Raw genomic sequence first — 14495 nt, forward strand, 5'->3', positions numbered from 1 at the left:
TATACTTTACGTGTGCCACAATGTCCTATTTGAACAAACAATATATTGAATGTATTATGTTTATTAAAAAAAAAGGTTTGTTTTTCTGCTCACTTAACACAGTTTGGTACTGTACTTCACCATCTACACAAAGCTATTCTACAATAAGGTGATATTATTGTTTAAAAAGCAGCATTAAGCTTGTCACATTGAATATGTACATGACACACAGCTGCTTGATTCATGGTAATGGTATAAAACAAACAAAAGGAGTGTGTATCGATGTTCAACATAAAAGCCAATTAAAGAATGACATGGATTGTGATGTACAAACATGAAAAATGAGCTTCCATTTCTTAAAATACACTTTTATTTGTGAATTTACACTGATTAGCAATACATCTAAAGGCAACTCCATTAGATAACCATTTATATAGGATTTTCACAGGTCACAAAGTAGCTTGGCTCATTCTGGCATGCCAAAGCAAAACGAAGCATTCTTTTTGTAAAAACAGAAAAAAGGTGGGTCGAGAGGCATTAGTAAAGCAAGGTGCAAACAGTCAGAAACATAGGAGGAGGAATTAAAAAGGTAGCAATGCACATTCAGTTCATCTGGGAGCAATTTCTGCTCATATAATGGTTAATAAAAAAGCCTACTGCTCTCTGCAAACTAAAAAAACTGTACTGCAATACAAGTGGAGGATGGAAAAAAAGAGAAAATTTCCAGGACGAGGGATGGTATGAAAGAAAAAAGTCTGAGTGATAAAAACATGGTGAGTTAGTGTCAGGTTGTCCTTGCCCCTGCCTCATCTCTACTACACACATATGCACATCCATTTCCAAACTCACACCTCCCTTCTCCATCTCTCAGTTGTGTAACCCTTAGCTGTTGCCCAGAGCCAAAAGCTATTGTTTAACACAGCTAAAGATGTGTCCCCAAAGCCACCCACCCTCCCTCCCTCCCTCCAAATCCAAATGCTTCACATTGCTAGCTGGGATACTGGTACATCTGGGTAAACTGCAGGGGTGAGGGTATGTGGCAACACATCACACTTTAGCTTTGCAGAGTTCAGCTGTGGGTCATCCCACAGTAACAACATGATCGTGTTTACCAGAGAAATGACATGAGTGGAAACTTAAATGAAACTAAAATGACGACCAGGCTTACAAGAGAGAAAAATATAAAAACTAAAATGTCCACATGACCTCCTTATAATTTTCCAGTTCCAGGAGGATGAAAAAGGGTAAATTAAGCGAGGGAGCATAGCTGCTATGAATGTAGTAACTAAGAATAAAGTTTGTGGGGGCCTGAGGGGTGTTGCTGCAGTCGCTGGGGTGATTTAACAGAAGTCTAGGTAGGGTCCTTGATGCCTAAGCAGGCAGATGAGAAATGCAACCCTTGTCTCATCATTTAAAAATTGAGAAAAAAATTACAATATGGCTTTAAAACACACACTCACCCACGCGCACACACACACACACACACACACGCTAACAAAAATGTCACAGCTCACACGACCAATGACTCTCAACTCAGCTGGTGATGGCAGATAGCTCGACGTATTATTTTAGCACTACACTTCCTGTTTTTTTGTTTGTTTGTCGATTTGAAGAACAGACCTCTTTTCTCATGCCACCAATGAAAGCGACTACATCACCAATGAAAACTTTTCTTTCAATCTCCATACAGCTCACTTTCTGGGTCCTGACCTAACCCCCTGCCTCGCTTGCTACTTGCACGACTTCTACCAGATACTTCACAATCTCCTTCATGGGTGAAACCACCTACAACTGAAATCTGTTATATACCACAAAAAAGTGCAGCACAATAAAATAAAAATATATAGTTAAAAATCTATAGCCAACATATCCAGTTTTCATATATCTGTGTTATATAGTAAATTTGTGTACTCTGAAGATTAGAATATAATTTGAGCAATCAGGCATCACTACAGAACATAGTCAGCCATAATTCAGTTCTTGCAAAAAGAGAAAACATGCTTAACATTTGTATCCTCTGTAAAAGCTTACAAATGAGTACAAAACACAGTTGACTAATACCAAATTTGTGCTCAATAAAAAAAAGATGGGATTTCATGAGATGACAAAACTACACACAAACAGTGATGCTTAACTAATATGAGATTGTTTTTTTTCCCATTCTTCCATTTAGGTTTGGCAAACAAATGTTGAGATGAAGAGGAGAAAATATGAAAATGCTACATAAATATTCAGAGTGGGTCAGTGGTCCTGTGAGATTATGTCAACGAAGACAGAACATCAGCATTTGTCCTCACTTTGTAGTCCACTCTAGTAACCCTTTAACTCATCTTAAGTTCAACCATGTTATGCTGAAATGAAGGTTGGCACAGCGAGCCTGTGTCTAAAGAAGCTCAAAGGCTGTGAGAGAGTGAGATGGAGAGAAAACGTCTCTCACAGTAAAGAAAATCAACACAAACCCTGTGGCTGGTTTTCTGAGACCAGTTTTCCAGTGTGACATCAATTTTTAAATGGCCTCTTGTTTCCCTATGCAGAGTCAGGTGACCAGAATCTAAAAAGAAAACCTTAAAAGACAGGGGAGTCAGACAGAAAAACACTAAAAGTTTCAACCTGTGCAGTTTAAAAACGCCCAGGCTGCAACTTAATCATTTCATAAAATAATTCTGACATAGGAAATATGAGAAGTGGTTTCAAGTTTTTTTTTTCAGCCTGGGAAGCCAGTTATTCAGGATCTATGCAAATTGCCTCAAACATTTAACAGGTAAGAAGGAACCCTGTTAGAGTACTGCGTAGGTGATCAGGTGTGTAGTTACCTGACACCTGCCTATAGTCACCGCACATCTGCTGCAGTTTTGATTTGTGGACTCACATAACCGCCCCAATTATCCCAAACATTCTTGTCGTTTTGCAGAAGTACAGACCTTTTCTTCTTTTTTTGTTGCTAATCAATTTGATTTTTTTCCTTATCCTCTCTTCTGCCTTTTTCACATAAAACCTTTTGTAAAAAAATTCAAATAATATTAAAAACAAAAATAGACATTGAAAACAGAGACAAAATAAAAACACAGACATTAAACAGAAAAGGTGGCTGCCGCCCCTCTTTCTTCTTCTTCTTCTTCTACACAGATACTCTTCCTGCCTGCCTCCTTCTGCTGCCCGTCTGCTCTCAGGCCTCTGTCTTCTCTTTCTTTTTGTTCTTCTTCAAGAAGGATGGGGTGCGGAACTTCTTCTTCTTCTTGGTGTTGGGAGACTTGGATGGTGAGCTCTCGGGAGACAGCGCCTCCTCAATCTTCTCGCCGGAGCGCACCGTGATCTCCACACTCTCAACGCTGGTTGTCAGCTGGCTGACGCGCTTGGACAGCTCCTCGTCCACGTCTCGGTGGTCATCTTTGCCGTTTAAGAGGCCTGTGTGGTTCTCTGCATGGAGGCAGGGAAAGACGAATGACACACGAGTTGGGTGAGGACAACAAGCAAAAACAGTAGGAACACATTACTTAATTCTGCAAGGCACAACCACAATTAATTAACAACCATGTAGTTTGTGCTTCCTATTGACTTGACAATGTATTAATTTTTTCCATATGTGAAATTTTGTATAATGTGCTAAAGTGTAGGACCTGCTTTCTTAAAAGCTTAAAAAATAATAAATAATTACTTAATCATCAATAACAAAAGTTTTCTAGTAGGAAGACCTCTAAAACCAAAGTGATGCTGTAAACATTCATCTTCTATGTAAAAATAAAAGATTACACAGTTAACAAAGAAATGTAACATAAATATACAGAATTATGTTTGTAATCATATATGTTATAGTTTGTGAGCCGAAAATGGGCAAATGTTTGGTTGACCTTGCAAATGAAAACATTTTAGGGGACCTCAGGGGACTAAAAAATATAATGCTTAAGAAAAGTATTTAATTAGCCCCTTAAACCAGTAAAATAAATCACCTTTTTCAGTTCTGTGCTGAATTATTTGTATTTTTGTTTTTGGGACAGTTTTTGGACAAACGAAACAAGGCATTATCATTAAGTTGTTATTTAGACTGGATTTTATTTTACAGGTATTTCTATTATTGTTTCCACCTCCTTAGGGTTAGTCTCTCAGTCTTCTCATGTTGTAAATTTGAGTCAAACATGTTCATTGCATTAAAACTGCGGGTCAGCTCTAATGCACACCCTCTGTATCCCTGTGCTCAACATGTTTTGTAATATCCCTGTGTAAAAACCCAGTGACCTGATAGCCCAGAGAACTGTCCTCCTTTAGGGGCTTTGAACAGGGGACCGCACCCACTCCTGTAATGACTGTTCATGTAACTGGCCTGCTAGTGTCATATTCTTTTTTCTGGGTTGCAAATGCAGGTTAAGGAATGCAGGGCACTGGTGTCATGTTACTGGACTAAAACATGATGACAGTGAATATGACTTCTTGGGTCATTTTCATTCTGGCACAGAACACACGTAGGGCGACTTTAAAAAGCAGCCTGCACAACAACTGACCTGATTTGAACACAACAACTGAGTGACCTCACAGTAGTTGTGTCAGGAAAAATGGGTCCCTTGAGCTTATGTACTTTTGTGGGTTAATTGTAGCTCACTGTGGGGTTTTCTGTGTTTGTGTAGTAGGAAAGGGAGCAGGAAGTCAATTCTATAGTGTTGTTATTTACAGCATGTAAAAAGGACACAGTGACCTTTTTCTCTCTAAGAGGCACAACAAACTTATCAAATAAGATCATTTGAATGTACTGTAAAATAACTAGGGCTGGGATAATTAAAGTGTTAATTTATGTAATTCACTTGAACTATAGATGAATAAAAACAAGTAATAATATGTAATAATAATAAGTAATATGCACATTTTGCAGAGCAGAATTCTACCATCACAAAAGTAATTTCACAAGCACATCTAAGTTTCCTTTACAATCAAACCCAGAAGACAAGGTCCTTTCATGCTGTACCAAGCTTTGGCTTGATCTCAATGCACTGACAGAAAGTGTAAGCAAGGTAACAAATTTGCTCCTAGGATGTTTTATTGTTCTTAAATGAGGGATTACAAGATATTGTACTGATATGAAAGAAAACTGTGGTCCCCTGGCAAGAAAGAAATTAATCTGTGTGTATCATCAAATGTTCACTTTTGCTTCGTGACCTCTAGGATGTAGAAGTTCTCAACCAACAGCAGAAATATTTTGGTGAAACAAGGACAATTTAGGACTTAACTAGCTCTGATGGGACACAATGATTGAGTTTGAAATGTTACAGAATTGCACTGATCATTAACTGAGACACAGCATACTGAGCTTTTAGTTCATTCATTTAGTGAAACATGCACACACATCTCATCTTAAAGACAGAGAAGCAAAGAAAATCATTTTGTAAGTCTCTCTGAATGAGTGATACCTTCTTTAGCTGGAGTGCTTTGTGGAGACTGGGTGAGAGACAAAGACTGAGAGAGAGTGGAGCCATTGTCTGAGGTTAGCTCGTGCTCGCCATCTGCAGGGAGGGTGGGGGTGGAGGGATTGAGAAGGGAGGGTGGGGGTGAGGGGTGGATGAGAGGATTGCAGGGTGGTGTAGGAGATCGAGGCAGTAGGATGACAGCACGGGTGAGCGAGATGAGAGGATGGGTGGGGTGGGGTGAGGGATTGGTGATGAAGGGTCAGAAGAAGGGGGTGGGTTGAGAGATTAGTGGTAACACGCACATGTTAGAATCAGGCCATGCACAGCTGCTATTCCACAAAATTACCAAAACCCTTGTTTGTTGATTTTCAGGCTGCCTGAGTGGCACCACTGCTTGTCCTGAGTGGACATTGTAACCGTCTGTGGAGCTTCAGCATAGCACTCAAGAGCTGCACGTTGGACAAGCCAGTGTATCCTTGTGCCGCATGCTAAGAACAGGGCAATTCATCAACTCTAATGAAAAACTTTCCAAGTACATGATTTAAAAAAAAAAGATGAAAAGAACAAGGCACAAATATCTCCAGGCACCTGTACATGGAGGAGATGCATTATATTAATATAAATCAACTTTTAGTGTATTTGTATCTATATAATTAATCAATTTATGTTAACCAAACGAGTCTTCATGCAATTGATGTTTAAAATGTAAAAGAGTATGTGTTCCATGACGTGTTTCTCGGATGGAACATAAACATACTGTAACACAAGAACACTTTAAACTGAAGGAATTAATTATTTATTTGTTCCTTTTAGTGTCTAACAGCACACTTCATGTCCTTTCCCCGAATGCCAGAATAAATAATTGGCTTTTATTCTCTCTCTCTCTCCCTCTTAGGTGCTAAAAACAGTTTACAGCAGCTTTTAAAACAACTTTTGTGGGAACAGTAAATGTTACAGTCCAGCTCAGCATTAGTAGCTTCATTAGTTTTTAACACTGATAAGTGTGAACGAACGACATTCCCATAGGATTTTAACACATTCATTAGCACATTCAGTTGGCTGACAGCTCCTTCATGCACAGCATATAGACGGTGGTTGCATAACAGCCTTAGTCTGTGCAGTAAGTGCTCACATGTTTTGCATGTGGGTTAAGCAGATCTATGAGAAGGTTACATGCTAACATATTCTGCATGAGCCTTGTTGAGGAGAAAATTACCCAATCAAATGAACGTGCACCTTACAAAACTATTACACTGGGTGATTACAAGCTATGTGCATCGAATGCATCATTTTAGAGTAAAATAAAAAAATAAATCAATAGGGACAATGGACTGGACACCACTAATCACAGGTTAATTCTGTCAGTGTCTGTGTAGCCCAGGCTTGTATCAGACCAGTCCAGACGGCCTCCAGCTCGAATCCAGATTGGTCACCGGGGATTCATGGGGCAACAGAGTCATAGTAACGGGCTCTGATCATGCTGCAGGCGTGAAGACCTGCTGTCTGATCAGTCTGCCATCTTAGCCATACTGGCCTCACACACACACATACATTAACACTTGCACCATGTGTCACATGCACACAAGAACATTTGGGCGGATCCGTAAACATGCAAGCACAAGTGTGCGTCCTGATGTACGGGCACACAAGCGAATACACACAATCATCTGGTCCAGCGTGGCACAAAGCCTGCAGAACGGGAAGTGGAGCACAACCCCACCTCCCTTCACTATCTGGTCACTATTGATTTTTCCCCGGCCTCTCTGGAAGGCAGCAGGACAGAGTTCTAATATGATTTGCACTGATGATCCTGTGTGTGAGTGTGTTTGTGTGTGTGTGTGTGTGTGTGTGTGTGTGTGGAGATACAAGGTAACAGAAAATGAAGGCATCATTGGAGCCCATGGGGACAAGTCCCCATGTTAAAAGATGTATAGCTGTGCATGTGTGTGATACCAAAGGCAGTGTGAACATTGGAGTGTCCTATGGGTCCGCTGCCAAGGAGACAGCGCTACAGATCTGGGTTATATGGATGATTTTTAACAACAAAACTGCTGAGAGGTACAGAAACCAATCTGCAGGTCAAGATTTCAGGAGGAAAAGGCAGAGATTTGTAAATGCATAGCAAGTTTAAAGACGTGATTTAGCCCAAACTAAGACCTGCTGCTCCCACAAATCTTGTGTCACAATCTCTCACTTTGTGTCTTAATATTGTACCAAAGAGACTGATTATTGATCCAAAGTGTTTTAAGCCTGATCAATATTTTGTTGGTAAGTGACCCTTCAGATTGGATCGTTGTGCTGATCGAGAGAGAGAGAGAGAGAGAGAGAGAGAGAGAGAGAGAGAGAGAGAGAGAGAGATGAGGCTTTGGCTTCGAATACAGGTCACAGTGTGTGTGTGTGTGTGTATGTGTGCGTGTGTGTCCATATGTTTCTCAGTGTGACTGTACTCTTGCAGTGCTGTCCACGCATCTATGAACATTTGCAAATTCATGGACTGGTGTAGACTTTCTATGTTTAAGTGTGTATTTGAGTGTGTGTGTGTGTCGTACCACTGAGGCCCAGTTGCTGCCTCTCCACGTTTTTGCGATACTCATCCAGGTATTTCTCTGACAGCTCACTGAAAGGGTTCGGAGGCAGGGGAGCCATCTGTTCCTCCTCTGTGGGCACGTATGGCTGAGGAGGACACAGGAAGAGGGGATGAGCATGGGAGTGCACACACGCACGCACGCACACATCCACAGGAACATCCAGGAGGCACATACACATATTCACTGAAATGCAAAAAAAGACAAACCTGCAAGCACACACACACACACACACACACTGTCTGAAATGGGTATTCATTACAGTAAATGCATGAAATAAACAAACAAATTAAGTCTCACACACACACACAAAGGAAACACATATTAAAAAAAGGTCTGCTTAGATTTTTGTGTAACAATATGACTGTCATGCTTCAACAAACCATCACTCCCACATGAAAACAAATTCTTGTCTAAAGTAGAAATAACTCTTAAAAATCTTGGTTTCAATCTTAAAACATAACTCATGCAGTGATTTTTGTTCTGAGCAGGCAAAAAGGTGTCAAATTATGTCACTAAAAAGAGTCAAATAAAACACCACTGCAAACAGGAACAATAGGAAAACACTTTACCAGAACTTTAATCTGCACCAGATCCTTCAAGACAAGACACCAACCACAAAACAGTCAGTATCAAAATGTCTAAATGGAATTTTATGTTTGGTTAACTTTAACGATTTCCACGTCTCTGTTGTTGTTTTTTTAAACATTTGCTAAATACATTCAACTATTAATGTACTAGAGTATGTTTTGCATTTGCAAATTGTGCTCACTTGCTTCCACCTAGTGATGAAGGGCTGTCATTGGCTGTGACCGGAATCACCTCCTACTTGCCTTTTTGTTGTATTGTGTGTAAATCTATCCACTATATAGTGCACTCAAAGTATCCCACAATGCAACACTAAAATTAAGAGCACATAGCTTGTACCTTACTTTCTAGTCACAATCCCACAATGCAATGCTGCCTTTCTTAACATCTGTAAATGATGACATAACGTGACAACAATGGGTGAGTGTCAGAAATGCCAATTGACTGCTTACTGATGAGTGAAGTATTTAGTGTACATTATATAGGGAGTGGGGAATCAGTGAGTAGGGGGTGATTTCAGACACGGCCATTGAACTGGCTGTGCTACTTGCTGAACACCTGACAGATCAGACAGTCAACACTGACACAGGTGTTTTCAGTTTTTAGACTCATTAGATTTCTTCTTTTACTTCTCTTTCTTTCTCATGATTGTGAAAAATCCCAATTTCCTTTTATTGCATCCGAGTTTCCTTCAGTGGCATCTTTTCCTTGCGACGACAAAGGACCTGGGAAAATCTGAATCAGCCGTCGGACAGAATATAGAAACAATTCCACTGTCTTCACAGTATTTTTTTTTCTTTCCAGTTTGTCTGTAGGTTTAAATAGAAACATCTGACTGTTTATCAAAAGCTATTTTTACTGTGCTCAGTGAGTAATTAATTTGGACTTTAACACTAAGATGCTGGGTGTGTCATGAACATGTTTTTATTGACAGCAGTGTGTTAATTTATTCAATAAAATGATTATGTGCATCTTATTAAGCATTAAGTCCATTATATTATATTGGTTTGTAAAAATCTTTTATTAGCTTAAACAAATGTAAATTATGTAATTATCGCATGTGTGGTCATTTATACGCAACACACAGAATTGTTCAGCTTTGTCGAAATGACGATAAAGAGCAAAAATAGTTTGTTGCTGAAAGAGATCAGACTTGGCTATGCTCAGTGATGGTATTTATATTATAATAGATGTTAAAAATATATTTCTAGTGTATAAAGTATTTCATGTTAAAACAGATCCATATCTGTTTTCTTGTTATTTGTATATATATTCGAGTTAAAACTGCATTCATGATGTGCTGTGGGTTCAGATCAGTCTCATCAGCTGCAGTGGCTTCACCAGACAGTTGTGTGCTGGTCCACAAACTTCTGTCATCAGTCTCACGCATCTTCTCTATCTGATCTCATATTTCCATCCTTGCTCGTCAGCGCAAAGCAAGAGGCTTTCGGACGTCCTTCAAGATGAAGGACCAGAGCGATGTCCGGGGGCAAAGAGCGAAGGTCGAAGACAGAGGAACAGTATGGGAACTGGGATCAACCATATACGCTGCAGTTGTATGACATCTTCTTGGCTCCTCTTCATATGGTTCCACCTGGGACGGCTTAAACCTTCATCACGAACATTAGTTCAGGAAGTTCAGTCACTGTTTCCGTCGCAGCTTTACTAAACTGCAACTGCAGCAGATGTTTAATCAGCTCACATAACATAACTTTGAGTTATTGATCAATAATGAAGTAATAGGGGACATCTGTATTTTGTTGCTTCATTTCCTTTGCTGCAGTAGAGAAACCAAGTGGTTCAACAGACTGGATGAACCACTGAACCAATAAACCAATAAACAGACACACACTGGATCTGCCTAAGTCTTCAACTCAACATATGAAGAAAATGTCTCTAAATAAAAGAGACATTCAGCTGTCCTTATACAGCTGCGTATACTGTTGACCTCTTGTATTATGAATTCAAAAAACTGGCAAAACAAATGAATACTATTAATAAAAACTTGATTTAGTAGCTTTTCAGTTTCAAGTTTTTAATTCTGAGTCTGAATATGCAACTGTAATCTAACTAGTTAAACGGGTGTCTCCTGCAATAGGAGAAATTTTAGGAAAATATTTTATTTATGCTCATAACTTTTTGTGACTGGCCAAACTTGGCTCAAACTCACCCGCCGTGGTTCATCAACAGGGATGCCTGCGAGGTGCTGCGAGCGTGGCCCTGATGTCATCACATCAAACCGGTTCTGCTCTCTGATCTGTAACAGGAAATAACACAACAATGTCATCAGGAAATAGTAACATAAAAAAATCTAAAAATCATATGGCTAATGACTGAAATACAGCCGTCTCCTCAGGTACAACACTTCTGTCTTTGAGAGACCTTAAACAAAAACTATCACAGAAAGACGCACAAGTCAGCTCATTTAGTCCAGAACATGGGAATAGAAAAAGGATTTTTATTTTTTATTTATTTATTTTTACTATGATCATATCTTCTGGTAAAAATATTTGGCACCCTAAACTACAGTGCTAAATGTTATTTGGTGATTGTGATGAACAAGTCAGACTCACTTTGTTCCTCTTCTCCAGCACCTCAGTGGGGTCTGTGTTGAGAGGGACAAACTGATTGGGGTCCTCGATCCGGATCGGGGTTCCTGTCTCCTCTGCCTTCATCCACTGCGAAAGGAAAGAAGATGAATATCTGTTATATGTTGCTCCTCATGCTTCAGTGCCGACCAGCAGGTGGCACTGAAGCATCAAATTTAAAAGTCAAAAGATGTCCTGGCTGACTGAAAATAATATGAATATTAAGTCAGACTATTACATAGGTTTATTCACTATTTATTCTTACAAGTAAACACTTAATCCAAAGAAGTCTTAGTACCTAACCTGCTGTTATAAGCTGTTGTGCTTCAGGCATTTAGAAAGGTTCAAAAACTAAAATATTTAATTGTCTTGTGCTCCACACACAGCTTACCGTGGTCGTCCTGCTGTTGTAGCGCTCATCTCCTCCCTCCACGCTGACCTTGGTGTAGCTGTTGGGTGAGTTGAGCCAGCGTGTCTTCTCCCTTTGCTGTCGCTGCTGCAGGAACTTGAATGGCAGCCGCGTGGCGACGCTGTCCCCATCATCCTCGAACATAAACGCTGTGACAGTGGCGGGGATCTCCACGTCGCTCTTGTGCCTCGGCTTCTCCCGCACGATGGGCTGCCTGTAGGTGTAACCTGTTCTGTATCCCTGAAGCAAGAAACAGTCAAATGATATGTTAAGACTCACAGAAAGACGCACCAGTCAGCTCATTTAGTCCAGAACATGGGAATAGAAAAAGGATTTTTTTTTTTAAAACCATGTCATCTCACAAGAAGCTAACATTTTTAATTATATATAAATTTCAAGGTTTCATTTCAGTTTTTAATTTTTACACCCAGGGAGAGTTTATGATTTAGAAGAAGAAAGGAGCATCTATTCTGTTACTTTTTCTTCCTCTGATGCTGACTGAGCTGCCAGTTTCCTAGTTAGTCAAATGGAGAAGAAAAACAGAAACAGTGGTGTGACCACAGGGATTCTGGCAGCATCCAGGACCAGTCAGAATCATTTCCTGTCTGACCCGTTCTCTCACAGTCCTCTCCCTCCATCTCCCTCTGCCCCATCCCCTCTCCTTTGTATCCTCGTTTGACCTTTTCTTTTCCCCCTCTTTGTGCCGCTGTCCTCTCACATGGTTTGATGGTTTTACAGACATTTTCCACACTCAGCTTGATAGTGAAGCTTTGTACTTTTCCGTTTTTTTCCCCATTTCATCTCATTTGACCTTTCAACTTGACTTGACTCTTTTGAATCTAGAAACAGTCAGTTGAGCTGGCATGTTCTTTTCCTGCAACATCCATCTTTATTTTCAGACATTTCCAGTCAGCCATAGGCAGACATTCTTTGAATTTCTGTACTGGTCGATTTAGGAGACAGTGAGTGTATCTACTACATATTCATCTCATTCCTGTTATCATCATGTCTGCGTCTTGTACTCAAACAGAGAGCCTACAGTAACTGATACAAATGCTGGGTTTATGAGGTGTGAGAGAAAAGAGGGTCGTTAGGAAAAGGAGGGGAGCCCAAACAGACTGAGAGGCAATGATTGACTGAGATGGGCGAGAGGATAAGAACAGAGATGGAACTGAGGGAAACAGGAGGACAGATGAAGATGAAGTATGTTTGTTTGCATGTATGTTTTAAGGCCATGGTAGCTCCCCTGTCCCCCTTCATATTAGTTCTAACACTGTGATACAGTTACTACTGAGCACAGAAGATTTCAGCACATGTTCAGGGCCTGTATGAGAGGCCTATAGGTTGTGTCACCATTTTCAGTGAAAAATACACATTATAACACATCTATTGATTTAATGACCCTGAGGCTTTATGACACAAACACAAAACTTTCTCCCCCTAAATTGTGTGGACTCACCAGATTGTCCAGCATCCTCATCAGAGATTCGAACTCCATCTCCCCAAGTTTCCACTTATACTGGCCTCCCATGTTCACACCCTTTTCAGTGGCCACATCGAAGACTCGTGACTTGTACTTCTCCTGGTCCAGCACTATCAGGTTGTCCACGCCGCCAGCACACGAGATGGCATTCACCTAAACCCACAAGGAAAGGATGGAGACACAAGCATATGAGTTTCTGAGGACAATAGATTTGTGTTGCAAACCTCTTGACCATCGATGCACAAGAAGGATGTTAAACCTAAAATGACATAGCCCTCAGTCCAAGGTTACTATAGAACAAACATGGATGGGGGATTTATTCATAAAAAATTAAGCTGGGCTTTGCAGGGTGGATTAATGTTTTCTTTTGCTTGACTGGGGAGCATCAAGAAGAAGATTTGGCCACCCTGTTACAGCAGGGAACACAACAAAATCACCAAAATCCACTATATTAACAAGTGAACACAAAGACAGACAAGAATCTGTGAGCAAAACATCAGCGGAATCTCACACAGAACATGAGTTGATACGTCAGGATGTCATCCATTTTTTTGGAAAGTTTGTTAAGTTTAAATTCATAGTACAACCACTTAAATAATCAGGAGCTGGGCTTTTCAAACTTTTAAATATTTATCCAAATTTTATTATTCTCTTGGCTGAAATTGGAATCTGTGTACCGAATACTTTAGCTAATTCTCATGCTTGTTGATTATCCGTGACTTTTCATCCATGTTACTTTTTTGGTTATTTAATATTTTTACACTTTGCTATTAGCCGAGCTTTCTACAATTTCTAGCTAATTAGTTCAACAAGTAAGTTTATTGGTATTTCAGAAAAATGAATAATTCGAATAAATAATAAGTCAACTGCTTTTTTCCGTTGGGTTTCTTACCGACTCGGTAGGACAGAAAAAACCACCAGCCTTCTTTAAAAGCTGTTTTGGACTGACATCAAAAACACATCTGCTTCTCACTCACTTCATCAAACTCCTAATGGACTTGCTATAATACTGTGTTTAGCCAACATTTCCTGCAAGGAAGAGATCATGACTTATGGTCTCAGAGTGGGAAAAGGTCAGCATGGGGAAGTTTTTAAAGCAGTAGTGGGAAGATTAGATTTAAAGGTTGCACAGGAAGCTGAATGGTGCTGAAATGTGCTCTGCGCCCAAACCACCAGCAGCTACCAAGTGTGTTGGTGTGTGTGTGTGCGTACCTGAATTTCACAGGCATAATGGGCATTGTAGATGTAGTGAAAGGCCTCTTCGATGGTCTCCCCGAGAGCAACCACACCGTGATTTCTCAGTACCAATATCTGCAGCATGCACAGAGAAATTGTGATGATAACGAGCGGAACAGTCCAATAAAACAGTTTTTGAAGGATCATTCGTTATAGTCGTTGGTTTTCACTGTGCAATTACAGTATATGACAGGCCCCTCTATTAATAAGTAACCACCATAACATTTCTGATTG

At 40.1% G+C, this 14495-nt stretch overlaps 1 protein-coding gene across 9 annotated transcripts in view; it reads right to left on the bottom strand.

Annotated features, from left to right (window-relative positions):
• Positions 1 to 331: 331 nt before the first annotated feature.
• add3a (adducin 3 (gamma) a) overlaps positions 332 to 14495 on the bottom strand; it is an 84598-nt gene continuing 70434 nt past the window's right edge. For 5 of the 9 annotated variants that reach the window (XM_067497752.1, XM_067497755.1, XM_067497754.1 and 2 more), the window contains 9 exons: positions 14238 to 14336; positions 13002 to 13178; positions 11525 to 11782; positions 11119 to 11223; positions 10716 to 10802; positions 8530 to 8553; positions 7922 to 8045; positions 5376 to 5468; positions 332 to 3396 (listed from right to left, as the gene is read on the bottom strand). In XM_067497752.1, coding sequence (XP_067353853.1) covers positions 3146 to 3396; positions 5376 to 5468; positions 7922 to 8045; positions 8530 to 8553; positions 10716 to 10802; positions 11119 to 11223; positions 11525 to 11782; positions 13002 to 13178; positions 14238 to 14336 — 1218 coding nt within the window. In that variant the 3' untranslated portion in view covers positions 332 to 3145. The remainder of the gene's footprint in view (positions 3397 to 5375; positions 5469 to 7921; positions 8046 to 8529; positions 8554 to 10715; positions 10803 to 11118; positions 11224 to 11524; positions 11783 to 13001; positions 13179 to 14237; positions 14337 to 14495) is intronic. The other 4 variants (XM_067497758.1, XM_067497757.1, XM_067497756.1 and 1 more) reach the window with 4 other exon arrangements.

Source organism: Channa argus, chromosome 3 (genome assembly GCF_033026475.1).
Source record: "Channa argus isolate prfri chromosome 3, Channa argus male v1.0, whole genome shotgun sequence".
NCBI classification, from domain to species: domain Eukaryota; kingdom Metazoa; phylum Chordata; class Actinopteri; order Anabantiformes; family Channidae; genus Channa; species Channa argus.